Source organism: Pundamilia nyererei, unplaced genomic scaffold, assembly GCF_000239375.1.
Source record: "Pundamilia nyererei isolate P.nyererei 1_Seehausen unplaced genomic scaffold, PunNye1.0 scaffold00099, whole genome shotgun sequence".
Lineage (NCBI taxonomy): Eukaryota > Metazoa > Chordata > Actinopteri > Cichliformes > Cichlidae > Pundamilia > Pundamilia nyererei.
In genome coordinates, this window is record NW_005187500.1 from 284,532 (window position 1) to 309,722 (window position 25,191).

Sequence of the window (25,191 nt, forward strand, 5' to 3'; positions counted from 1 at the left end):
GTGTGTGTGTGTGTGTCTCAGTCTGACTGTGTGTCAGTGTGTGTGAGACCATCACAATTTGATGAACAGCTAAATAGATTTTATTTGTCAACGATGTCACAACAACGAGCCTCCTGCTCAGTCAGCACTCAGTTTATTGGCTCCTTTCTTCCTGACATCAGTTGGTAAATACCAAGTTGTTACTCTCCAGCACATCCATCCATTTCCTTTCTTATGGCTCATTTCTACTGTAACCTCTTTAATGGCCTGTATTTATATAGCGCTTTACACTTCCAGTCATCCACACATTCACACACACATTCACACACACATTCACACACACATTCACACACACATTCACACACTTTATAACAAATATGTGTGATGCTGGCTGAGCAGGAACAGCAGCCTCACCATGGTTGCAGGGTTCCAGGTGGTGGAAGGAGCTGTGTTGGGCAGCCAGTTGGTTCCACCAGTCAGCTTCTTCTCATCCGACTGATTCCAGTGAAGATCACTATAGAGATAAAGGAAACGCTCGTCAGGTTTATCGTGCATTACCAGGGAAGTTAAGTTCAACACGACTGAAGCGCACTTACTTCTTTGCTCTGCCGCTCCCAATTCCTAGATCTGAAGAAAGCAGAAGTCAAATAATGAATGTATAGCATGAAACCATTTTATTCATCTATTTGATTTTTAAATCGTTTTTAATGGGGAAAAGCTGATGTTATAGTCTTCAAACCTTTACAATGACATACTTTAACTTTAAAAAGGGGGAAAGTTCAGCCAAAAGGAAATGTAAGGAGTGAAAGTAGCAAAGACCTGGCTGCCTCAGATTTGACCCAGAGCTAAAGTTATCTGTGGTGTGCTACTTTTACAGCTGTGGTCTAAACTGACATCTTTTTAGGTATACTGCTACTACTACTATGGCTGCTGCCAATAACAACAGTGACACAAAAACTCTGTCAAAGTAAAAGCATTTGTTTTTCCTCACTAACAATTTGACAAGTTCAGAAAACATCCAGAGACAAACGTGTCCAACACTGAAAATTCAGACTTCTGGAAAAGTCTCAGGAGCTGAGTTAAGATCAGTTAAGACTGTAAATGTGAGCTTGAGCTGGGAACAGTGCGGAAGAACAAGTAGAGGAAACATAGCTAAAGCTATCTACAATGTATGTGCGAGGCATTTTTATTCATCCAGCATGAGTCACAATGGTAGGACAACTCATATTAGAAAAAACATTTTTCACTCTTTATCTGGGTTGGATACATTGATCTTGTACAGCAATGTGTGTAATTTAACTATATTCTGAATTCTTGGGGGAAAACAAGCAGACGTAAAAGGAGAAAAACTTACTGCCAACAAGATTAGCGAGTGACGAATCCAGATCATCACATACCAGCTTGGGGTGGGGCTGCTGGCTGTTTAAAGTCATGCGCTGATGTGGTGAGGATGCCACTGTAGGTTTTAGGATGCCACCTAAAACATCTTAATCAAATTGGGGCAGGACAAAGGGAAAGGAAGGTAAGGGAGGGGTGACAGGTTGGGGGGCCAAGAACAGGTAACGATGACATAGTAAAGACACGAGGTGTACATACGCACACAAACAGAAAGAGAGAGGGCGCTGAGTCAGGATGAGGCAAGAAGCAGGGACCTTAAAAAAATGATGAAGACAGTGAGAATAATGTGTGTTGGTCCAACTCACCCAGACATGCAAAGCCCAGGACGGGTGTTTGACCCAGGATGGGGGAAAAGGAAGGATGGGGGTGATGGTGGAGGTTGTGAGATTGTGAGCACAACGAGGGTGAAAACGATTCAATGCATGTACAAACATTATTCTGACAAGTTAATGATGATAAACTGGTATAGCTGAGGCTTAGTGTGAAGTAGTTATTAACCTCAATCAAATGTCTGTCACAGTGGCACACAGTGTTCAATACTGGGACCAGTGCTTCTCATTAGTTACAATAATGACACTGCACCACTGGTTAAAACGTAAATGTTGCTTTTCATTTGTGATATAAAACATAGACAGCACACACGCTAAAGGTAAACATGTTTACGACAGCAGCACATGACACAAAAGTAGACATTTGTGTCATGTTTTTACCAAGTCCTGTCTGTGAAGTTGTCTTACTCTATTGTAATGAGCACAGTGAGCTCATTTCATGGTTAAAAATGTGATTCGCCCATTAAAGAAACCTGAAACTGATGTCGTGTTTAAACTGACACTGATCTAAAAAAATATTTCCACCAAAACCTTGATCACTTACTGATTCTACAACATTACCCACTACTGAGATTTTAGGACAATCTTAATTGCAAAGATCAGTTTCATTTTCCACAGAATACCCAGCAGGTAAGATAAGTACTGCAGACATCACCTAGATAAATATATTTCTAAAGGCACTATTGACATGAAATTCTCACCAGATGTTGGTAACAACCCGAAAGCTTCAAGACACATCCTGTAAAGAAGCTCGTCAAAGTATTGCTCAGGTGTGGTTTTCCACAAAAACAGGCTTCAAATCCTGACGGTTCCTATGAACTCCGAACTTTAGTTCTTCCCATAGAATTGGATTTAGATCAGGTGATTGGCTAAGCCATTCTAGTAGCGAAGTGCTCTAATAGGGTGATATGGTACTACAAGGTCATTAAGATAAGATGGGGCCTGATTATTTAAGACCTTGTATGTGAGGAGCAGGATTTTGAATTCTGGATTTAACAGGAAGCCAAAACAGGAGAAATCTGCTCTCTTTCTAGTCCCTGTCAGGACTCTTGCTGCAGCATTTTGGATCAGCTGAAGGCTTTTCAGGGAGTTTTTAGGACTTCCTGATAATAATGAATTACAGTCGTCCAGCCTGGAAGTAATAAATGCATGAACTAGTTTTTCAGCGTCACTCTGAGACAGGATATTTCTAACTTTAGAGATGTTGCACAAATGGAAGAAAGTTGTAAAAAAGTTGAAAATTGTATTTATTTGTATGGTTTGCTATCTTAATTTATTTAACTATGCATTTATCTGGAATCTTTTAGGATTAACACTTCAATTATCGTTATTACTACTACTACTACTACTACTACTACTACTACTACTACTACTAATAATAATAATAATAATAATATTATTATTATTATTATTTTAATGACTGCCATACGTTCATTTTATGTTGGTGTTGATACTGTTGAAAAAACAAATAAACATACGTTTAAAAAAAAAAAAAAACAACTCATTGGTGTGTGTTATCTGGCTTCATGGACAGATAGAGCTGGGTGTCATCAGCATAGCAGTGTAAATGTATGCTATGTCTTCTAATGATGCTGCCTAAGGGAAGCATGTATAATGTAAACAGAATTGGTCCTAGCACTGAACCCTGTGGAACTCCATAATTAACCTCAGTGTGTGAAGAGGACTCTCCATTTACATGAACAAACTGGAGTCTATTAGATAGATATGATACAAACCACTGCAGCACAGTACCTGTAATACCTACAGCATGTTCTAATCGCTCTAATAGGATATTATGGTCGACAGTATCGAACGCTGCACTGAGGTCTAGCAGGACAAGCACAGAGATGAGTCCACTGTCAGAGGCCATAAGAAGATCATTTGTAACCTTCACTAAAGCTGTTTCTGTGCTGTGATGAGCTCTGAAACCTGACTGAAACTCTTCAAATAAACCATTCCTCTGCAGATGATCTGTTAGCTGTTTGACAACTACTCTTTCAAGGATGTTTGATATAAAGGAAGGTTGGAGATTGGCCTATAATTAGCTAAGACTGCTGGGTCTAGAGATGGCTTTTTGAGTAAAGGTTTAACTACAGCTAGCTTGAAGGCCTGTGGTACATAGCCGATCATTAGAGATAGGTTGATCATATTTAAGATCGAAGAATTAATTAATGGCAGGACTTCTTTGAGCAGTTTTGTAGGAATGGGGTCTAAAAGACACGTTGATGGTTTGGAGGAAGTGATTATTGAAGTTAACTCAGAAAGATCAATTAGAGAAAAAGAGTCTAACTTAACATCAATAAGAGTAGCTGTAGATAATATTACATCTGTGGGATGATTACTGGTAAGTTTTTCTCTAATGGTTGGTCTAATGGGGGGAATTACCTCAAACATTTGACCCACAGCATGAATTTAATTTGCATGAATGTAATTTCTTTATTGCTGCTTAGCAATGATGATGACTCTGAAAATGGAGCCAAAAACAAACCATTGACAACTGATAAGAAAATCAATAAGGAATCAAGTCGATAATGGACTTGGAATGGCTAAATTCTTATCATTTCCCAAAGAGTTTAATTTTGGTCTCATCTGACAAGATACTCTCCCAGTATTTCACAGACTTGTCTAAATGTTGTTCAGAAGACTTTAAATGCTTTCGCATTTAAACGCATTTCAACATATTTTTTCTTCAGCGATGGAGTCTTGTGTGGTAAATGTGCATTTAGGCCACGGTGGTTGCGTACTTATTGTTGTCGTTGAAACAACTGTACCTGCTGATTCCAGGTAGTTCTGCAGCTCTTCACAACTGGTCCTTGGCTCTTGAACAACTGATAATTCTCTGTCTGAAATCCTGGTCGTGGCCGGTTTATGGTGAAATTATGTTCTTTCCACACTGGATCCTTCAGTAGTTCCTCTGTAACCAATGCTATGACTGTATTTTGTAACAATAAGGTTGCAAAGATCTTGAGAGCTCCCTGGTTTCCCCATCGAGGGGTATTCCATGTGTGACACCATGGTACAAAGAGACCTTTTTATACACCATCAGTTGGGACTGAGCAGCTGATGTAAATTTGCACTAAGTGGCAGGATTGTTTTCTAATTACTGATGGAGTTCCTCCATTTCTTTGTATCATTTCTCTTGATCTGTGTAGGTTCTCGGTCAGGTCATGGTATAATACAGAAGAGCCACCATGACAAGACTCAGCGGTACATCTGCACCATCTTTACGATACGATGCTCTTAGGGTGAGGCAAGGTCTCACAATGGTTTCAGCAGAAACCGATGCTAGTAATGACTCACACCTTGGGTCTACGTGTCTATATGATGTTGCACATGATCAACAGTGGGTCAATAACTGTCTCGTTTACCGATTCCCACTCTCTGCACCACGTGATTTAAAAACTGAAGAAGCTTCTTGGATGAGAGGGGAAACGTTTTCAAGAATCCTAAAATAGCCCAGTTGCATTTTTCCGAAGCTCCTTAGTAAGTTCTCGTTATTACCCATAAGCTCATTTTTGGACAGCTATGGTTTGATTTGTTTGCATGTGTGGATTGGTTGGGTTGTTATGACATCTAGTGAAAATTTCATGTCACTAGCAGCTTTAAAAATATCATATCTTAGAAAACTGGTGAGGTATTGAATACTTATTTATCCGCTGTATAAGACAAGGAAAATCGAAGTATTGCTGTGGTTGACTAGTACATCAACTACGTCATCGATCTATCTTCCTAATGTCTGCCACTAAATTTAGATGGCAGTTGTATCAATAAAAACTTACCTGTGGAATCCAAGTTGTTGGCATTAGTGTTGTTGCCAAACACTGAGTCAAATTCTGCATTGATGCCTCGCAGGTTCGGAGCTGGGGAGGCTGTAAACGCTGCTGAGGAAAAACACTAAATTCTATCAGAATTCAAACATTAATGATGAGTCCCAACAGGTGACGATCAACATATACATGCACAACTGTCTGCTGCATTTCACACTGACAGTTCAAAAGTACTAATACATTAATGTACATGTGCATGAACCATATGTTAATATCACGTTTGGGCTCACAGCGGATTCTCACCCTGCTCTGTCACATTTTTTCCACACTTCATTATACTTGCTGTTACTGTGCTATTTATAGTATTTCACTGGAGTGGATCTGCTTGTCATCACAGGCCAGATTAAAGCCCCAAAGCAGAGCCCAGGGCAGGAGGAGGAGTCTAGTTCCATCTCATATTACTTTAATCACAACGCACTGAAATGTTAGAGTAGAGTTTTTGTCCAGTAGTCCAAAATCACATTGCCCACCCAAACTTTACATTTCTTTAACTTTCTTATATTGTGCAATTACCACAACAGCTGACACATGAGTTTCTTGGATAAATGTCTCAGGATGAATAAATGAGTTGTAACACTTTGAACAGGCTGAGCTTACCTGTGAATAGACCAGCTACAGCAGGCTCAGAGTGGAACAGAGCAGTGGTGTTGGAAGGGCACGGCCCACAGAAAGAGTCTGACTCCCAGCAGCAACAGCACACATGCAATAAGAGAAGATGATGAAGATATGAGATCAGGAAAAATACATCAATGAAAGAACAGTGAGAGCACCAAGCAGCTGCAGGAGTGGAACAAGCCGCTCCAGGCATCTCCTACAACCCCCGGGCCGGTACCGGTCCATGAGTCGTTTGGTACCAGGCCGTGCGAGTTGAGGCTCGGGTGTGAAATTCATGGTTTTTAGTTTATAGTTTGACCTCTAAAAATAAATAAGATCATCATAAATAACTTATAAAAGGAGTAGGAATATGCATCACAGTAAGCCCCAAGCAGCTTTCTAGTAATAATGTAGTTCCCAATACCACTAATTGACTCTGTAATACTTGTTTCACAGGTGGTATCCTGTCACGGTACCACAGTGGACTTCATTCAGATCCTGAGATCCTGTTCTTTCACAGTCTGGATGCTTACGCACTTTATTAACCTGTGGCCATGGAAGTGAACACATGAATGAATATATCTGGATGGGTGCTTCTGGTAACGTAGGGTAGCCCTGTTAGTCCATGGCGTAACGCTGCCTCTTCCCTATGGTAGCTGGGATAGGCTCCCCTGCAATCCTGATAAGGATAAGCCAAAGAGGATGGCTGGATAAATATACTGTAGCTGTCTCTCGCACAGGCAACAGGCAGTTACCTCACAGACACACAGGACAACAAATTACAAACACAAGGGTAGTAAAAGCAATTTTATGTAAATTATTGCTGTTTAGGGAACTCCAGTCATGTTCTTGTGAGCTGTGCGACTCGCTATGACAGACAAATGCATCTCAAAACATCTGAAAAGAAATACAACTTTAAAACATTATTTCTTCTTAGTCCTGAGTTGTAATAATCTTGCACGTGTCCACTAATGTTACCATCTATTCCATTTACAATCATCAGGAAACCAACATCCCCCTCGCTGCGTTTCACTTCAGCAGCGGTGGTAATGTCGACATGTTCATCTGGACGCAGCGTTTTCAGCGGGAGAAACGGAAACATGCTGTGATTGCAGCCATTCCCCAACTCTGTGTGAACTCATGGCCATTGATCAGTGGTTGTTGAATTTTTATAATTATGATGAAGGTGGCCTCCCAGCCCATGGCTCCTTCGGTGGTGCTGGTTTCAGTCAGTATGTAAATGTCCTGCTTATAAGGTTGGAAACCTGCAGTCAGCTGAGACTGAAAATGTCCGGATGAACAGAATCAACTTCTGGGGATTTACTTAGCTGGATGATTGAGCATCAGGACGATGTGACCCATATAATTACCTTATGGATTAATAAAATATTCTGACATTTCTCAAAGAGTTTTACTCTATAAATCACAGACGAACTCTCTCAGCTTGTACTCAGTTCCTCTCGTCTAAATTCATGGTCAAAGGTAAATATGAAAACTGTACTTATAGAGTTTTTGTATTCAAACTGAGCACTCAAAGCACATTTTACTACAGAACCCTTTTAAACCACTGAAACTCAAACATTCATTCAATGTTTGAAAGTATTTTTCTAACAATCACTCTGATGTATACGTCAGGCACGTACAGATGTGTACACCACTGTACGTCCTGAGCCACACCAGTGGTGATGTTTAGAATATCAGTACAGGATAGTTGGACAGTGTGTGCTTATTATCTATTATTGTGCGATCTAATGTACAATATAAAGCGCCTTGAGGCGACTTTTGTTGTGATTTGGCGCTATATAAATAAAATTGAATTGAATTGAACTGAATTGGGGTGTAGCTCAGGTGGCAGAGCGGATCAGCCACTTACCAGAAGGTCGGTGGTTCGATCCCAGGCTGCTCCAGTCTGCATGCCAAATACCCTTGGGCAAGATACTAACCCCATGTTGCTCTCGATGCATCCATCGGAGTGTGAACGTGTATGAATGTTAGATACTCAGCAATTAAGCTTAGAAGTGCTTGTGTGAATGGGTGTGATTGGGTGAATGAATTAGCTGTATAAAGCGCTTTGAGTGCCCGCTATATAAGGACCAGTCTGTTTACCATTTAGCAATTGAATTATAACTGTGTGACATGTGTCTTAATGTGGTAACTGTGTAGGCTGAAGTGTTTCCAAGCAGAAAGGTGTCCTCACCTCCCCATATGTTGGTGGCGGTGGAGAGAGGCTGCTGGAAGGTCGGCTGGAGGTCCAGCAGGTCACTGGCTGCGCTGAAGGTGCTGCAGAGAACGAGCAGGAAAACCAATCAATGAAATAAATAAAAACAATCATCCACTTCCTGAGGAAAAAGTTACATTTTCTGTTAAAACTGAGGTGTTTTTGTTTTTCATCTTAACAGTAACTGGGTTTTACTGTGTGTGTGTGTGTGTGTGTGTGTGTGTGTGTGTGTGTGTGTGTGTGTGTGTGTGTGTGTGTGTTGCCATATGCACAAGTGGTTACGCAGGGCAATGAAATTCTTACTTTGCAACTCTTCACACAGCTAAATAAACAACCATCTAAAATAAGAATAAACTGAACTCTGAGCAAAGAAAATAATAAAGTAAAACAGCACTTTGTAGCTGATGTGTGGGTGTAGTCAGAATTTGAAGTGCAAGTCCTGTCACGGGGTAATATATACAGGATATGCAATATTAAAATTGTTTCTATTGTATGAAGTTGTAAGAGTTGGTGTCTCTGCCCGGGTTAGGGCCCGCCCTCCATCAACCTTCCTGAAAGATCTCCAGTCTCCAGTAAGAAGAGCTGGAGAACACCGAGCCCTGATAAGATCCACACCTATTGGCTAAAGACGCTAACGGTACGCTACAAATGTCTGGCAGCTGCTGTGGGACGAGGATGGCTAGCTGAAGGCCGGACAGTCCTGTCCCTAAGGATCCCCAGAAGGGGCTGGTCCCATCAAACTACCTGACAATAATCCTCCTCAGTACCACATCAAAGCTGCTGTCACGCATCACGCTGGTTAAGATAAACAGGCACATGGATCAATACATGAGTGAGGCACTGAAAGGAATGGGCAGGAATCCCAGAGGGGCAAAACATCAGCTTCTGAGAGACAGAAGACCAGACTGACCAACGAGTCCATCGCCTGGACGAACTACAACAAAGCCAGGGAAGGATGGCCAACACAGATGGCGCCCATGTTCTAATCATGTCTCCCTATTTCCAAAGCATGCTGGGACCCGGTGAGCAGAGAGGAGAAAACAAGCTGAGCGAGCTGAGGCACAGAAAGCATCAAACATTCAGTCAAGCACTAAGAATCAACCACAAACCCATCTGTGGATTTATTATTACAGTCGCACCCAACTACCCGGCACATGACGACAGACCTGTCAGGGGAGGCCCAGGTGGCAGCGTTCATTTTTAACATCCTGATCCTAGATCAGCTGAGGCTTTTACTGAAGGAACACCGCCACTGGTTCCAGGGAGGTTGGATGGGGTTGGAGGGTCAGCCCTTCACATGTGTCACAGGGCTTCATGATGCAGCAGCCAAGTGGCTGCAGCCCGGCCCCATGAATGGAGAAACCAGGGAATTGAACCTAGCCTTCCTGGAGCAATTCGTGGAACGGGAATGGCGGAGTGGGTCCGCTGCAGCCAGCTGAAGAACCTTGACATCAACATGAGGTTGGCCAAGGGACACCTGTCAGCGCAGCCAGGGGTCCTGCTAGAGCGGCAGTCAGCCGGTCAAAGCCCTGAGGAGGTGGCCCGTTACATGTCCCAGACTCAACCGGCTCCAGCAGAGAACCAACTAACCAGTCTCTCTGCAAGTCCCAGAGGCCATGGACATTGCACCCCGCTCACTGGGAGCTGCATGAGCTTTGAGGCAGGAGTGGTGGAAGTGTGGGCGGACACTACTGCAGAGAATGCCCACGTACAGAGGTAGAGCAGGTGTTTCACATCGCCAGCCCTTCATCACCCCCCCATGGTCCAGGAGAGATACACAGTCTTCCAGTAAGGAGCCATGGGGCTATAGATCCCTCGCCACCAGTAGAAATTAAATATGGGGCTAAAAGTACAGACTTAAGGCTGCAGTTAGAGACAGAAACAGATTAGCGCAGGTTCAGTTGATCAGTGGGGCCTTGTGTAGGGTTGTGCTCACGACCATTAGGAACGTGCATCGTCTGTGCTGAGCTCAGCAGTGACGGCAGGTTGTCCGATACTGACTCTGTCTCCATTGTGATGACCAAGAGCGGATGTTGCTGCAAAAGCATTTTGCAGATTTGCTCTTTCCCCTGCCTGGTTGCACCACACTGACCATAAGAGACAAACAGTTCAGATGCTGTGCTGGGGATGAGGACAACAGAAGAGTCGCACAGTGCGTGGTGTAGCCCCATAGTTTCTGTGGTGAAGAAAGATGTGTCTTCACAGTGTGGACTAGCTCAACGTGAATGAAGTGTCACAGTATGGCAGTCGAAGAGCTCTTGGAGGGTTAGGTGCTGCTTGATTTTTTCACGATGCTGGAAGAAACCAAGGGCTACCGGCAGATTCCCTTGTCTTCCAAGTCCAAGGAAAGAAATTCTTCTCCACACCATGTGGACTGTAGCAATTCGTCATACGTTCGGCTTATTTGGAGCCCTTGCCACTTTCCAGTGCCTCATGGACCAATCCGAAAGCTGCATATGCCACCACCTATCTGGATGAAGCTATTATCCATAGTGATACTTGGATGAAGACTATGAATAGCCGCAGTCCTGGAGTCCTTGTGGCAGGTGGGCTTCATGGCCAACCTGAGCAAGTGTGGGGCTGGATGGAGAGAGTTACAATATCTGGGGTCCTACGTGGGAGGCAGGTGTGCCCTCAGATTGAGAAAGAAGTGACTCGAATCCATCGAATTCTGACACTCTCCCAAGACCAAAAAAAAAAAAAAAACCAAAGGAGGTGGGCGGTTCTTGTGGTCGGTTGGCTTTCAGTACCTGTTTGTAATGAACTTTCCCCCTCTGCCCAGCCCCTGCCTGGGATTAAGGCATTCGGGGATCACCCCCTCATGGTGTGTGATTGTATGAAATTAAGTTATTTTGTGCTGTTTGTTTTATTTTCCTGGTTATAAAAGTAGGAGACACAGGTTATGTCCTCACCTGCTGGTCGAGTTGGTGGTTGAGAAGGGGTCAAGAACAGGGGCGGAGTCTATGGTCCCATCCAGAGAGACGGGGGAGGAGTCTGTGGTTGCTGTAGTGGGGGTCTTTTGGAGCTCTTTCAGACGCTGTTCCTGAAATAATTATGTGAGTGTTAGCAACATAAGCTAATCTGGATCCAAACACAATTTGTCTTTGCAGGGTTTCTTTTGAAGAATGTGAGAGAAGCAGCCCAGGAGAGCCAAACTACTTATAACCTATAATAGGCCTCGCAAATATGCATATATGTCATCCCTATAAACGACATCCGATGACGAAATGGGAACAAAATAATTTAAACATTTTTTTGATGATGAAGCAATAATGATCTTTCTTTTTTAAAACAGCACAAGTAAAATTTGGTGTTTGTTACACCCAATAAGACTTTGTTGTGTGCAAGTCCAAAGTATTTTTTAATTAAGTCATAAGGAACCAGAAACACGAACAAAACAAAAACAAACAAAATATCATTTTTTGTGCACTTGTTGAAACGCTCCCCAATGGAAACCTGCAACCATCGCGCCTGCAGAATGAACTTCCTAACATTACAAAATCAAATATTTAATTTTTCAGTTTCATTTGAGATCATTTCTTTTGCCACACACATAATATTTGCTTTGCTAATTGTTTTTGTACATCTACCTACTGTTACCCTAATTATAGCAGCCGCAGCAGGTAAACCTTTACAGCTGTGGTGCGTCGTGATACAGTCAGAGATTCAAACATTTCAAAAGGCAAAAACGCCCCATCACAAACACCACCAGGACTGAATGACTAATAATAAGACAATAATTTCCATAATTTCCTCAGCGGGTAATGAGGTACTACTACTGGTATACTACCAGACTCCCAGTACAGGCAAAGCTACCAAACTGGGTCGCTGCTACAGACGAACCCAAAGCAAATTTCTCCCAACGTCTGACCTACACAACACAGAATGTCAGCTCTACACAACATGCTTACAGATGCTGCTTCTCTGGCCTCACGCGCATCAAGGAGAAGAGAATCTAAGACGTGAGGCTGAAACGTACTTTCAGGGTTTTGAGGCGAGCCTGCTCTTCCTCCAGGGCAGCCTGCTTTTCTCTCTCGTCCACTTTGGAGAAAGACATGCCGGTGTTGGCCAGGGAAGAGACAGCACTGGAGAGGGTGCTAGCTCTTAATCACGGGACAAACAGGAGAAGAAGATCAAGAATTATTTCAAGATACAAGTGTCTTACAACCTGACTAGCATGCATAATGCTTTTTGATCTCATTCTCGGGTGAAAGCACGTTTTCGCTGTCAGTGCAGAGCCATCAAATAGCTGAAGCAAACACTGGGCTAGCAGGGACCAGGAAACAGACCTACCTGCTGGCTGCTGTTGAATCTTTGACTTTCTTTCCCTCTAAAGACGCCAAGTGCTGCTCCAGGGCATCCAGCAGACTGCTTGGGGCCTAACATGAATGTCATGACACATATTCAATTTCAAATGCTGAAGAAAACCTGACAGGATCTTGTGTAGAGGAAAAAAAAGCATGAAAACAAGCCGAGTAATTGCCAAGAGTCAAAATACAGCTTCGAATACAGAGATGGAGAGAGAAAAGCCAGATACTTACACACACTGTAAACTGAAGAAAGAGAAACAGAAGAAAGGAGAAATACAGAAAATAAAGGTGGCCAAGATATTAGGAACACATGTGGAGCAAAGCATACTGGGATTTAATGTAGGTGCAGAAAGAAAACGAAACCTGCAAATAAAGCTACTTTTAAACATAAGTCGCTGGTCTGATATCCAATAAGACAGCCTGGATTCACACCGTTAGTTTCTGCATGACATGCATTCATGAGTGGGTGTGAGCCTGTCTGTAAGTGCAGCAGTAGGACTGGGCGATAGACTGAGTTTCTAAAAAATATCAATATAATAATAATAATTATAATGGATCGCATTTATATAGAGCTTTACAACACCACTATTCATTCACTCTCACATTCACACACTGGTGGAGGCTACGGTTGTAGCCACAGCTGTCCTGGGGCAGACTGACACATCGCGCCATCGGCCCCTCAGGCCAGCACCAGCAGGCGGTAGGTGAAGTGTCTTGCCCAAGAACACAATGGACAGAGAGAGCTGGGGATCGAACCGGCAACCTTCCGGTTACAAGATGATCTTCCCACCCCCCGAACCACAGGGGTATACTTTTATACGAGATATAAGACATGACAATATTATTTATATCCACATCATTTATGTTGTGTTGTAATGATACTTGTGGAGCCGCTCTCTCGTCCACGTTTGCCTCTCCCCCATCGCTTCACCTGCAGGCGGCGACAGGATGGACACGGTAGCTATTGAAGCTGGTTGGTCGAATATTTGGAGATGGTTTGGATTCAAAGTGTCAGCAGCAGAATAAAGCGTCCTGACAAAAGGTTCGAGCACTGCTCATCTTTTCCACCATTTACAACAGCGCCATAAAGTGCGTGCTGTATCTCAGAGCGCAAAGTCCTGCCAGCCTCCTGCACCTGAAACAAACGGCGTTATAAAACTCACACACTCGTGGATTATGGGAGGGAGAGTGACATTACTAAAGCAGTGACCATCGCTGAAGACATGGTCTCCATCTCAACTGTGGAACAGCTTCATACAGCTGCTGAAACACCAGTCAGAGATACTTTGAGAGTTGCTGCCAAAAATGTTTACTCAAGTTACCGAGAAGCTCGCTGCCCGGCTCAACAAAGTGTCTCACTTCACACTGATGACATGTGGTCCAGCAGGACCTGTGAGCCATACATGGAAGACTGGACTGAAACCTGCCTGTCTCCAGACCACAGCGGGCAGCACACAGCTGAAGCCCTGCAGGATGCTCTCACAACCTGGCTTAAACGAGGCTAATGTCGTCGAGGTGGTACAGCTCAACAACAGGCTTCATCTGGACACTGCTGAGTGCAATACTGAATCAGCTGATTTGAAATAAGAAAGAAATATGATATCAAATATCAAATGACAATAAAACTGTAGTGAGAACACGCCAACGACCGTACGTCTTCCTGATTTTGTGCCAGACTAATCTGTCAACAGCATCAGGCTTCAAGGATGCAGGTTACAACGTTCCCACCGACACTGAAAAGGCTGAAAAACACCATCACTGTATTTTATTCAAGAAGAATTATTATTTAATAAAGACCAATAATTTGTATCCGAGTCATTTTCAAGTGCATCTGCGGCTGTACATGAGTGTGCATGTGACATCCCGCACACGTAGCTTTGACTAAGAACTCTGTTTTTCCTTTATGGGTAGAAAACATGTAAAGATATATATTGCATATAGACATTCGATATATGATTTTTGGTCCACATCGCCCAGCCCTATGCAACACATGCAACAGCTGCGCACAGCAGTGGGTGTTAAAGCTTGTTAGCACTGAAGCTTCAGCGAGTTAGCAGCTGTGAAAGGACAATAACAGCCACATTTAATAACATGCCCACTGCTGCATCACTGTACGAAAGTACAATCATTCACAATCATGCTGCTGCGACTGTAAACTTCTGTGACTGTACTCGTATAATGCAGCGAGTTTTCTTGAAAATGTGCCGCTCATGTATGTTAGCCTGTAACTTCTGTCTAACAGCAGCACAGCGTAGCTTTGGCTGCTTCTTGCACCTGATGGTTTTCAGAGTTTTCTCATCATTTTATGTTATTGTTCATTAATCTTCAGAACATTATCTGCGTCATCTCGTGACATCACCATTTAACATTGGAGTGAAATTTCACCTTCATATATGAAACACCTGTGACAGATTATACTGGATTTCCACATATGTTTGCAAGTTTTAGTGAATTGCTCCAACTACTTTCAATTTTGGTGGCTCCACAGTTACATGTGCTTTATTAATTTCTCCACCTTTTACTCAGGAAAAAGCTGTAATAAAAAGCGCAGCGCTGAGTCCTGTTATCTGCTGCACTAAATGACTGTTTGTGTGAAGGCTCACCTGAGACAGGTCTGGGATGTCTCCTCGATCAATTCCAACTTGCTGAAGGCAAACAAACCGAAACGTATTGAAAATCAGACAGAAACAAGAGCCAGCTGATCTCAGTGATCACACGCTCCTTTGCAGTCCCTGACAGGCTAAAGACTTACCTCTGCAACTTTGAGGAACTCGGAGATTCTTGTCATTCGTGTAAGGAACTTCTTGTAGAGGTCCAGTCCTTCTTTGCATTGAACTTTTTTCATGTCAAAGTATTTCTCTGTTAATCACACACAAAAAAGAAATTCACTTTATTTTCAGGTAAAGTTTTTCTGCAGGATATATCTGAGGTGTGATCGTCAAGGATCAGGATTTGGTCCACAAAAATCAAAAAACACACCCTATTAACCGTCCCTGCAAAGTCTTATAATAGCAACAACAACAGTAATAACTTTCTACATTCTTCTACAAGCTGAATGATTTCTATTGCATTCTGTCTGCAACAGAAATCAAATCTTCTCCCATGTCTGCTGCAGACGTTCCATAAACGTGGACCTTGTAGCTGCTTTGCGTTCACTCTTCTGTCCAGTTCATCCCAAACCAGCTCGATGGGGTTTGAGTCTGGAGACTGTGCTGGACACTCCGTGTTTCCAAGCTTGGCACAGTTGGACTGTTTGGGTCATTATCCTGCTGTAGGATGAACCTCTGACTGAGCAGAGGCTCCTGCATGGAGCTGCAGAGGCTCCTGCATGGAGCTGCAGAGGCTCCTGCATGGAGCTGCAGAGGCTCCTGCATGGAGCTGCAGAGGCTCCTGCATGGAGCTGCAGAGTGCTGTGGAGCTGTTCTGGTTCAGGGAGCCTCTCACTCTGTACGAGTCACAGACCCTGGATCAGCAAACAGCCCCAGACCGTCACACTTCCTCCTCCATGTTTGACAGCCGATGCCACACACTGTGGATCCATCCTTCCACCTACTCCACAGCAAAGATCCTGCATGATGAACCGAAGATTTCAAATGTTGATCCATCAGTCCATGAAACCTCCTTCCAGTCTTCAGCAGTCCAATGTTTCATGGCCCAGACGAGCCTCTGTCTTATTCTGACGTCTGGCTTTCTTGCTGCAGCTCGTCCTCTTAAACCTGCAGCTCGAAGTTTCTCCTCACAGCTGAAACTGAGACTTTCTCACTACGACCACTATGAAGCTGCTTGAAGCTGATGTCCTGTGAGCCGCCATCACACAGCTGTTAACTCTCAGGAACGTGTGTCCGATTCAGTCGTGTCGTTGGGTCTGCAGACCTCTTCCTGTCACAGTTTGAAGGAAGCTGGACTCACTGACGCCTTGACTTTCTTTGCAGTTTCTCTGTAGGACAGACCTACATTTATAAGTGTTACGATGGTCTGTCTTCTACTGTTAATCGCCTTTTTTGCTTTTATGCAGACAGAGGGGCTGGGAGTAATCCAGAGAGGTTGGAACAGCTGTAGGACTTAGCAGCACCAGCTTTCACGGCTGGATCAACCTCCACTGTTGCAGAGCAGCTTTAAATTGTTAACCTGTTTTTGTTCCCTGAAAAAGGCCATTTTCTGAAATGTGCATTATTTTTCAGTTTTGGGTAACCTTACCTTTTTTTTTTTTTAAACCTCTGGGAGGTCCCCACTTACCTTTTTACCATTTCGAGCTGTTCATTGGATTTGAACAACTTGAACAGAAATAAATAACTGGAAAAACTGGGTTGTTCTAATCTATTGACCAGTAGAGTATCTGGAACCATTACTTCCAGTCAACAGCTACCAAATACGAATTCAACACTAGAAACTCGTCCAGATGTTTTATCTCCCTAATCTGTCATACAATACAATAACAAGGATACCATTAAACTTCATGTCATTCAACTGCCCAATTACTTTTGCGCCTCTTAAAATAAGGTATTATATGTAAAAACGGCTGTAATTCCTAAACATTCATCATAAAACTTTGTTAATTAAAGCTGTGTATAAATGTCTAAACTAAGGTGGAGAGCCTCATCTAGTAAAAGGTCCTGTAAAGGTAAAATAAAAGGATGACATGGCTGACAAAAAACAACCTGTCCTTACCCAGGAGGTTGATTATGCTCTCGTTGTAGGCCGCAAACAGCCGGATTGCATCTTTAAACAGAAGCATGAAGGCTGCGTTGATCACACCGTTTGTCAGCTCATTGGCGTTGACCTAAAAGAGAGGTGCTGGCGTTAAAACATCGTGTTTAACCGTCTCGATGCATGCTCAATCATCCAGGTGAGTAAATCCCCAAAGAGTGAGTCTCTTCATTTCAACGTAGCCTTACTGCTTCAGTCTCGAAGGAGTCACTTGGATGAGTGACGAAACGTCCAGGTAAACAGAATCAACCTCACCTGCACTTATTTTATAATTGTGCCAAAACAAACTGATTCTCATCTTTCATGAACCATTTGAATTTTCTGTAAAAATGGTTGAGGAGTAATGATAATGTGTGGCGCACGTGGTAAGATCGAGGCAGTGCTGCTTTTTCAGACAGCAGTACTTTGTGCTGCCCAGTAAAGTTCGTCTTCTCTTCTTTCAAAACCATTTTTGCCTTAATTTGGTCTAAAACGGTAACAAAGTTAAAGCCATGTAAAGAGCGCTTATAAAACACGCCCACCACCGGGCCAACGGGCTAACAAACAAAAAAGAAAAGCTCGAGTTACTTAGAAAAAGTAATTAGTAATAGTAAATAGTTACTTCTTCAAAAAAGTATCTCTGAGTTAGTAACAGAGTTATTATAAAAGTAACTAAATTCTAGGAAAAGTAACTACTGCGTTACTTTAAAAAATGTTCAACCCTCTGTGGTCGAGGGTGTTTTTGACTACTTGTCTCCTGCCTTGTTTTGTTTGGTGCCGTTCTTTTCAGCACAACCTCACACGTCTGAATTTACAGTTATTTTTTCATTTGACATACTGTATCAGCACAGCTGATCTGAAACCAGACACAAAATATAAAATCCCAGTAGGAAAAGTTTTATTTTTACTGTAACAACCACAAACATGTTTAACTTAAAATGCAAATATAAACCTATGCACAAGTTTTACAAACAACAAAGTTATATGCAGCTATTTACCTAAAATGCAGCCAAGCTGTTATTTTATAACCACTGAAACTATTTACAGAACAATCAGCTAGAACAGCATCAAATAAGATGCCACACAATCTATTTGTGCCCCTCCCAAAAATAATTTCTGCCCACTGTAAGTTACTTGTGCTGAGACGTCTGACGATGCCGAGCACTCACATTGAAATCAAGCAACACATCCATCTGAGTCTGAATGACAGAAACGGTTTTAAGGAGTTTCTCTGTGTTCATGGTCCTCATGACTCCATCAGGCCTGTGAAAGCAAAGAGAAAGCATCATTATTTTAACGTATTTTAATTTTACTGTCACCCATGGTAATAATCGTTTCTTTGCTGTGGGTTAGAGCTCTGGATAATTAATGTTCATTTAAGTCTTTTTGTGTGGCTCGTCTGCCAAGTTGGCACTTTTGAAATGAACATCATGAGCCAGCAGATACGTCTCTACTATCTAAAGGATGTCAAGACTGCAAACGTCACAATAGAAATATTAATGAAGAATTAATGAAGTTATATGTAATTTAATTTAGAGTCCGACACCGAGACGTGCAGCTGTCCTACGGAGTGAAGTAAAATTATGACTACAGCTGCATTTGATGCAAACTAATCAGTAAAATCAGGCCCAATATGACAAATTATGAAATAAAATAAGAAAGATAATCAAATTCACAAAAAGATGCTAACGCTGCTATTTGGAAATATCTTGCCTTTAAAATGGTGAAGTGAAGCAAAACCAGGAACTCGGCTTTCCTCAAACAGAGCTGCAGAAGTTATATGTTGCTTTCTGCAACTTTAACAAAACTGTCACAAGGAAACAAAAGTAGTGCAACGATATTTTCAATATCACCCCGGAGTGTCACACACGATCACCTGAACGAGAAATTCAAGCTTTGGGGCTCAGGTGTAAGAAAGGACGAACACGAGTCAGTGAGAAACATGAACCTTACCCTCTTTTCACTTTAGTGAAGTCAAATGCGACTTGTCTGTAGGAGACAGCCTTCTCATTCAGGTAGCGGCTGTACCTCCTGATGAACGTTGACATATCATAGCCTACGTTAGAAACCAGAGAAGAGACGAGTGAGTACAGACGGCGTATCGCAGGGAAACGTGGCTGTCGTGGATGTTTGTGAGATACCTTGTAGGCCACTTCTGTCCAAAAAGTTGCTGAGGTTAAAAAGTGTGTTTCTTGAAGCCAGATATTGTATAAATCTCTGCAAAAAAACACCACATGAGTGAACCATGAATGTCTGCAGCAGCGCTGCACGCCCACAGATGCTCAAAGCCTGTCACAGATTTAACTGTCTGTGAAGCTGGATTAACTATGAACTGTTTAAAGCTTTTATACCAGGGGCGTCCAACTGCAGGCCTCGAGGGCCGGCGTCCTGCAGGTTTTAGATATAACCGTGGGTCAACACGCCTGACTCACACGATTAGTTTGTTAGCAGGCCTCTGGAGGACTTCAGCACATGTTGAGGAGGTCATTTGAGTCAGCTGTGTTGGACCAAGGACACATCTAAAACCTGCAGGACACCGGCCCTCGAGGCCTGCAGTTGGACACCTGTGATTAAGAACATGTTTAGCGCCATGTTGTACCAGTACAGAACATAACAGCACTGGGCTGATTGGTTGGGGCTCATATACTTAGATTAGTTTATGGTAGCTAACTAGTAACGGAACCAAAAAAAGGACACTAAAACTAAAAAGCGGTCTAATAGAGGTCTTGATGCTCGATCATCCAGGTAAGTAAATCCCCAAAGGTCGATTCTGTCCACGTGGACGCTTTAACTTGTGTCTGATCTTATTGTAAAGCACTTTGTGATTTTTATCTGTGAAATGTGCTATATAAATAAATTTTACTTACTTACTTAAACATTGCATCATCATCCAGGTGACTTCTCCAGTCTCAGCTGACTGCACTGCTGCTGGTTTCAGTTATTGTGCAAATGTCCTGCTATAAGGTTGAAACCTGCAGTCAGCTGAGACTGAGGAAGTCACCTGGATGATGATGAAACGTTTCTCCCACTGAAACGTCCAGAAACATTTATGTTTGCGCGTGATGCGCATGTAGGAACCCGTTTTTATTGCATAGATCGCATCTTGTGGACATCAGCTGTTTATGCCACTCAGTGCATCGCAACTCAGAGGAAAGGTCAGAGTGTCTCACGCAGCTTGGCGGTCCTCCTTTATTAATACAAACATTACACTTCCTGTTTCAGTGCAGCTAGCCAAACAACCAGAACCAGTTAGTGCTAAAGACAGTGAAAGCAGACGGTATGTTCTCGGTTTCTTCACATAAAGCTCATTGTTGCGGCGAGGAGCCTCGTTTTCCACTTAGTTACTGGTTACCTTACTAATTATTTAACATACCTAATGTTAGCCTATTAGCTGCCACTAACCAACCTGTTGACCTCATATTCTGTTTTGGCACAAGATGGCGCTAAACATGTCGTAAATACTTTAAACACCCATTTCTTAAACCAGTGTTCACAGACGGTGTTGAAGCTATGGCGGTTCAGGGCTCCGTGGTGTAAATGAGCCTTTGTAGTGTTTCATGTCCGCTTGCTGACCTCATTGCCATAGACCATCAGATGGTGTGTAGTGGTGAGAGACTTGAAGACAACCACCCAGCTGGTGCTGGCAGTCCGCTCAAACAGGGTATCAGCCAGCTGAGGGATGTTCACATTCATCTCGTTGGTGCACTGAATCAAGCCTGCAGGAGTGAAAAATGCAAAGTGGGAAAAGATGAGCCGAAGTCATACTGAGGCAATAATGACCTGCCTGAAACATCAGTCTGTTCTCTGGGAAGCAGGGCAGCTGTGATGAGAGCTAAAATCATTTCATTCTCATCACGTTAAAAAGAAAACTAACATATTCAGGAATTAGAAGAAATCATCAAATCTTTAGAGAAGCCGACATGTCCCACCAGGAACAGGAAATACTGAACACAATTCAACTTTATTGTCATTGCGCATGTTGCAAGTACAAGGCAACGAAATGCAGTAGCTGAATACTGAAACAAGTTTGTAATGCAAAACTTTAATTAAAAGAAAAAAAAGAAAAACAATTTCTAGTACAAAGACTTCACTTTCAAAATGTTCAACATGGTAGTAAATCCGGTTTCTAGCAAACCAGTTAAGAATAAAGAAGAAACGACTGTGATGCGATTAAACATTTATCAGGCAACACCGTCTAAGATCCTGAAAGAATAAACATCACTTTCAGGGACTTTTACAAAACTTTATATTCACAACAGATAAATTCATCAAAAAACAAAGTTGATCAGTTTCTTGACAACATAACTTTTCCAAAACTACCAGACAGTCAGGCAATGGCACTGGACTCACTGCTGACAGCAGGTGAGCTGCAGGAAGCCCTGATAAGTTTGCCCAACAGTAAGGCTCCAGGTCCAGACGGCTTTCCAGCAGAATTCTGGACAATTCTGGCACCATTATTCCACAGAGTGCTGCAGAAATCAAGGAAAATGACAGACGTCCACCAAACATGAATCTCCTGCTAAAACCAGGCAGAGACCCTGTGTTTACTACCAGCTATCGTCCAATATCCCTCATTAATGTAGACCTTAAAATAATCTGCAAAGCTCTGAGATCAGAGAAAATAACCCCCCTCATAATTCATCCTGACCAAACTGGCTTCACTAAAGGCAGCACTCATCAACAAATACACGTAGATGACTTATTTTGATTGACTGTTCATGCTGAAAAAACACTGAAACCACAGTATTGTTTCTAGATGCAGAAAAAGCGTTTGACAGAGTTAACTGGAAACTCTTATTTGCAACTTCACACAAATTTGGTTTTGAACCTCTTTCATTAACTGGTTAAAAATATGATATAATTCCCCAACAGCTTGTTTCAGAACAAACGACCAAACATCCTCCAGCTTCTGTCTCCTGAGGCCCACCAGCCAGGGACGCCCACCAGCCAGGGACGCCCACCAGCCAGGGACGCCCACCAGCCAGGGACGCCCACTCTCCCCGTCACTGTTTGCAGTTTTTATCCAACCACCTGCAGCAGCAGTTAGACAGGCTGCAGTGATCATCCCTCTTTATGCGGATGATGTGTTGCTTTTTCTCCAGCATTCACAAACCAATCTCTTTGAGGTAATCACACTAATAAACTCTTTAGCAAGAGTTTCAAATTATTCAATAAACTGGTTAAAATCTGCAGTTCTTCTGATTAACTGCTCCTTCCATAATCCTTCTTCTGCCCCACTGCAATCTGGAAATATTAAATATTTAGGTATGGCACATGGTAGATGGTTCTTATAGCGCTTTTCTACTCAATCTTGAGCACTTAAAGCGCTTTACACAACTTGTGCTTTCACCCACTCATTCCCATTCGCACAACCACATTTTCCTTGGTGCTTTCTACCTAACATTCACACACACTGACTCTTAAATGGAAGTTGCAGTAGTTTTTCTGAAAGATGACTTTTTGCTACAGATATGTGTGACATTTTGATACTCCGATGAGGATGGAGTTGCTCTCCAATCAATGCATCGGAAAGCAACTTGGGGTTAGTATCTTGCCCAAGGATATTTGGCATGCAGACTGGGGGAAGCCAGGAATCGAACCACCAACCTTCTGATCAGTACCTGCTTAGCTTCCGAGATCAGACGAGATCTCTCTTACGCTTGCAGATTTAACTAAATTAAACCACATCTTAGGGCTGGGCCATATCATACCGTCCACGGTAATACTGGTGTAATGTTGGGCAACGATAAGAAAATGAAATATGGCGATAGAATATGGGTAAAACGCACATGCGCAGCGCCTTTGTTTTCATACGCACATGGAAGGAAAAAGCATGGCGAGGACGGAGAATAAGAAGGGCGAAAGCGGATCGTTGAATGAAACGGATGAACCAGAACTGGTTTGTAAAAATGCTGCAGCTTCAGTGGTGTGGAACTGGTTTAGCTTTCGTCCGTCAGACACACAACAAAGCACTATTTTTGGTAGCGCATGCTAGCGGGCCGTCGTTATTACCGTGTTGTTTGGAAAATACGGCGCACTTAAAATCAATCCTTCGATTTTTCTGAAAGTCGACAGAGCCCCTTATAATCCCGCGTGCCTTATGTATGAACTCTGGTCGTGTTTACTGACCTCGAATCGATTTTATGTGCACGGCGCTCGAAAATCTGTCAGATGTTTCAGTACGACTTTGCTGAGCTACGAAGCCGCACCGCTTGATGGATTGTCGGAGCATTACAGCTATCGTAGGCGGAGCCTCGCGGAGTGATACGTACTGTTCTTCAACATAATGTTACCGTACTGTGTGTGTATAACCTCTTTTTAAGTGTTGTGGATATTACACATGGTTATGCTCAGGATATGTCGGCCAGTTTCCACTGGAAATGCCTTTTGGTTAAACTGTCAGCGAGGAGTTTGCACTGTTACATTTTATATAACTTTAATGCAGATAAAAAACAGCTGCTTGTTTCAGTGAAAATACATTGATGTTGGGGTTTTTTTTGCACTAATAAAGTTGAGGAGTTGTAAAGTATTTTGTCTCGTGTCAATTATATCGTCAGTTATATCGTTATCGCAAATTTTCAAATGTATGACGTGATAAATATTTTTGGTCGCATTTGTAGGCCGATTACATCACAGCGACACGACGAAGCCTGTCCAAATTTGAAGACTCCGACAAATGCGGCCGACAAATGCATCCTTAATTTCCCCAGATTTGAAGGATGGGTCGGGTGTGTCCTTTGTGGCCCACCATATCCCAGAATTCATAGCGCGGCGCTGCAAATTCCAGTTTCCAGCAATGGCGGCGCTACTAAGTTTTAATGTTACTCTTATTAATCTTTCTGAGTCACAAAATAAACTTTTAAGATATTTTCAGGCGAGAATGTGGCTGTGTAAACTTCAAATATCTGCTCAGTTTATCAAGACATCACGTATTTGCAAAAGTGCTGCTCGACAGCTAGCCGGGGGTTCAAGGGTGAGAACAGCAAACTCTCGGCACATCGTTTTAAACCCCCGCGATCTTTGGCTACTCGGGCTAAACATGATATATAAGTCATTTAGATGGCTTAAAAATGTTATTGTTTGTCTTTTTCAGTGTTTTATTTGTTCCTGAGTAAATCAGTTTGGCTGAGATTAAAATTATTAGATTAGATTAGATAAAATAAAACTTTTAATCCATCGGGTGGGTTCCTCCTTGGTTTTCACACAGCTGAATAAACGTCAAACAGAAAACTGATTAAACAGAAGTGTGAGACGGTCGAGAGTTTACTCCAGTGTCCAGTTCAGTGTTCCCTCTAATTGTGTGTGAGCGAACACACAAACTCCCTGAGCGTCCCTGCACCACTGTGAGCAACAGCAGACGTGTGCACTGTGGTCACGCCAGCATCCAATCCATCCAAGTTACATGTTTATTAAAGTAATCAAATTACAGCATTTATGTTAGACTACTTTTAATTACCTGCTTTAGCCCACTTACAATGAAAATTTAAATAAATCTACTTCATGACCTGTGCAGCATGTTAACATCATTGGAAGGAAAAGTATCCTGAACTCCAATTTTGAAAACACAACTTTATTATTTATTTTTTTTATAAAGCTCTGACTTGTATTGTGAGTCTGTGGTCTGGGAGAGAGTCTGTAACTCTGTCTGCAAATACAGTAAATAATTACCAATGTTGGGCAATTAATTATATAGTTACTTCTTCAAAAAAGTAACTGAGTTAAGCAAACAAAGTTTTGCAGCTTTTACCTAAAAATGCAGCCAAGGCGTTCTTTAAACAAACATTTCAAACTATTTACAGAACAATCAGCTGTTCTGCATCAAATCTGATGCCACACAAATTATTTGTGTC

General features: G+C 42.5%; 1 protein-coding gene across 4 annotated transcripts in view; it reads right to left on the minus strand.

Moving 5' to 3' along the window:
• Positions 1–25,191, minus strand: part of LOC102215088 (phosphatidylinositol-binding clathrin assembly protein-like) — a 34,172-nt gene that overhangs the window by 6,470 nt on the left and 2,511 nt on the right. The window contains exons 3-19 of one of the 4 annotated variants that reach the window (XM_013912747.1): positions 20,915–21,057; positions 19,483–19,558; positions 19,295–19,397; positions 18,511–18,604; positions 17,324–17,435; positions 15,408–15,514; positions 15,259–15,300; positions 12,887–12,898; positions 12,639–12,724; positions 12,325–12,448; positions 11,258–11,388; positions 8,325–8,407; positions 6,131–6,208; positions 5,486–5,584; positions 1,334–1,435; positions 576–606; positions 394–493 (exon numbers count right to left, since the gene is read on the minus strand). In XM_013912747.1, the coding sequence (XP_013768201.1) occupies positions 394–493; positions 576–606; positions 1,334–1,435; positions 5,486–5,584; positions 6,131–6,208; positions 8,325–8,407; positions 11,258–11,388; positions 12,325–12,448; positions 12,639–12,724; positions 12,887–12,898; positions 15,259–15,300; positions 15,408–15,514; positions 17,324–17,435; positions 18,511–18,604; positions 19,295–19,397; positions 19,483–19,558; positions 20,915–21,057 (1,523 nt within the window). Of the gene's footprint in view, positions 1–393; positions 494–575; positions 607–1,333; positions 1,466–5,485; positions 5,588–6,130; positions 6,209–8,324; positions 8,408–11,257; positions 11,389–12,324; positions 12,449–12,638; positions 12,725–12,886; positions 12,899–15,258; positions 15,301–15,407; positions 15,515–17,323; positions 17,436–18,510; positions 18,605–19,294; positions 19,398–19,482; positions 19,559–20,914; positions 21,058–25,191 lie in introns of all 4 variants that reach the window. The other 3 variants (XM_013912745.1, XM_013912748.1, XM_013912746.1) reach the window with 3 other exon arrangements.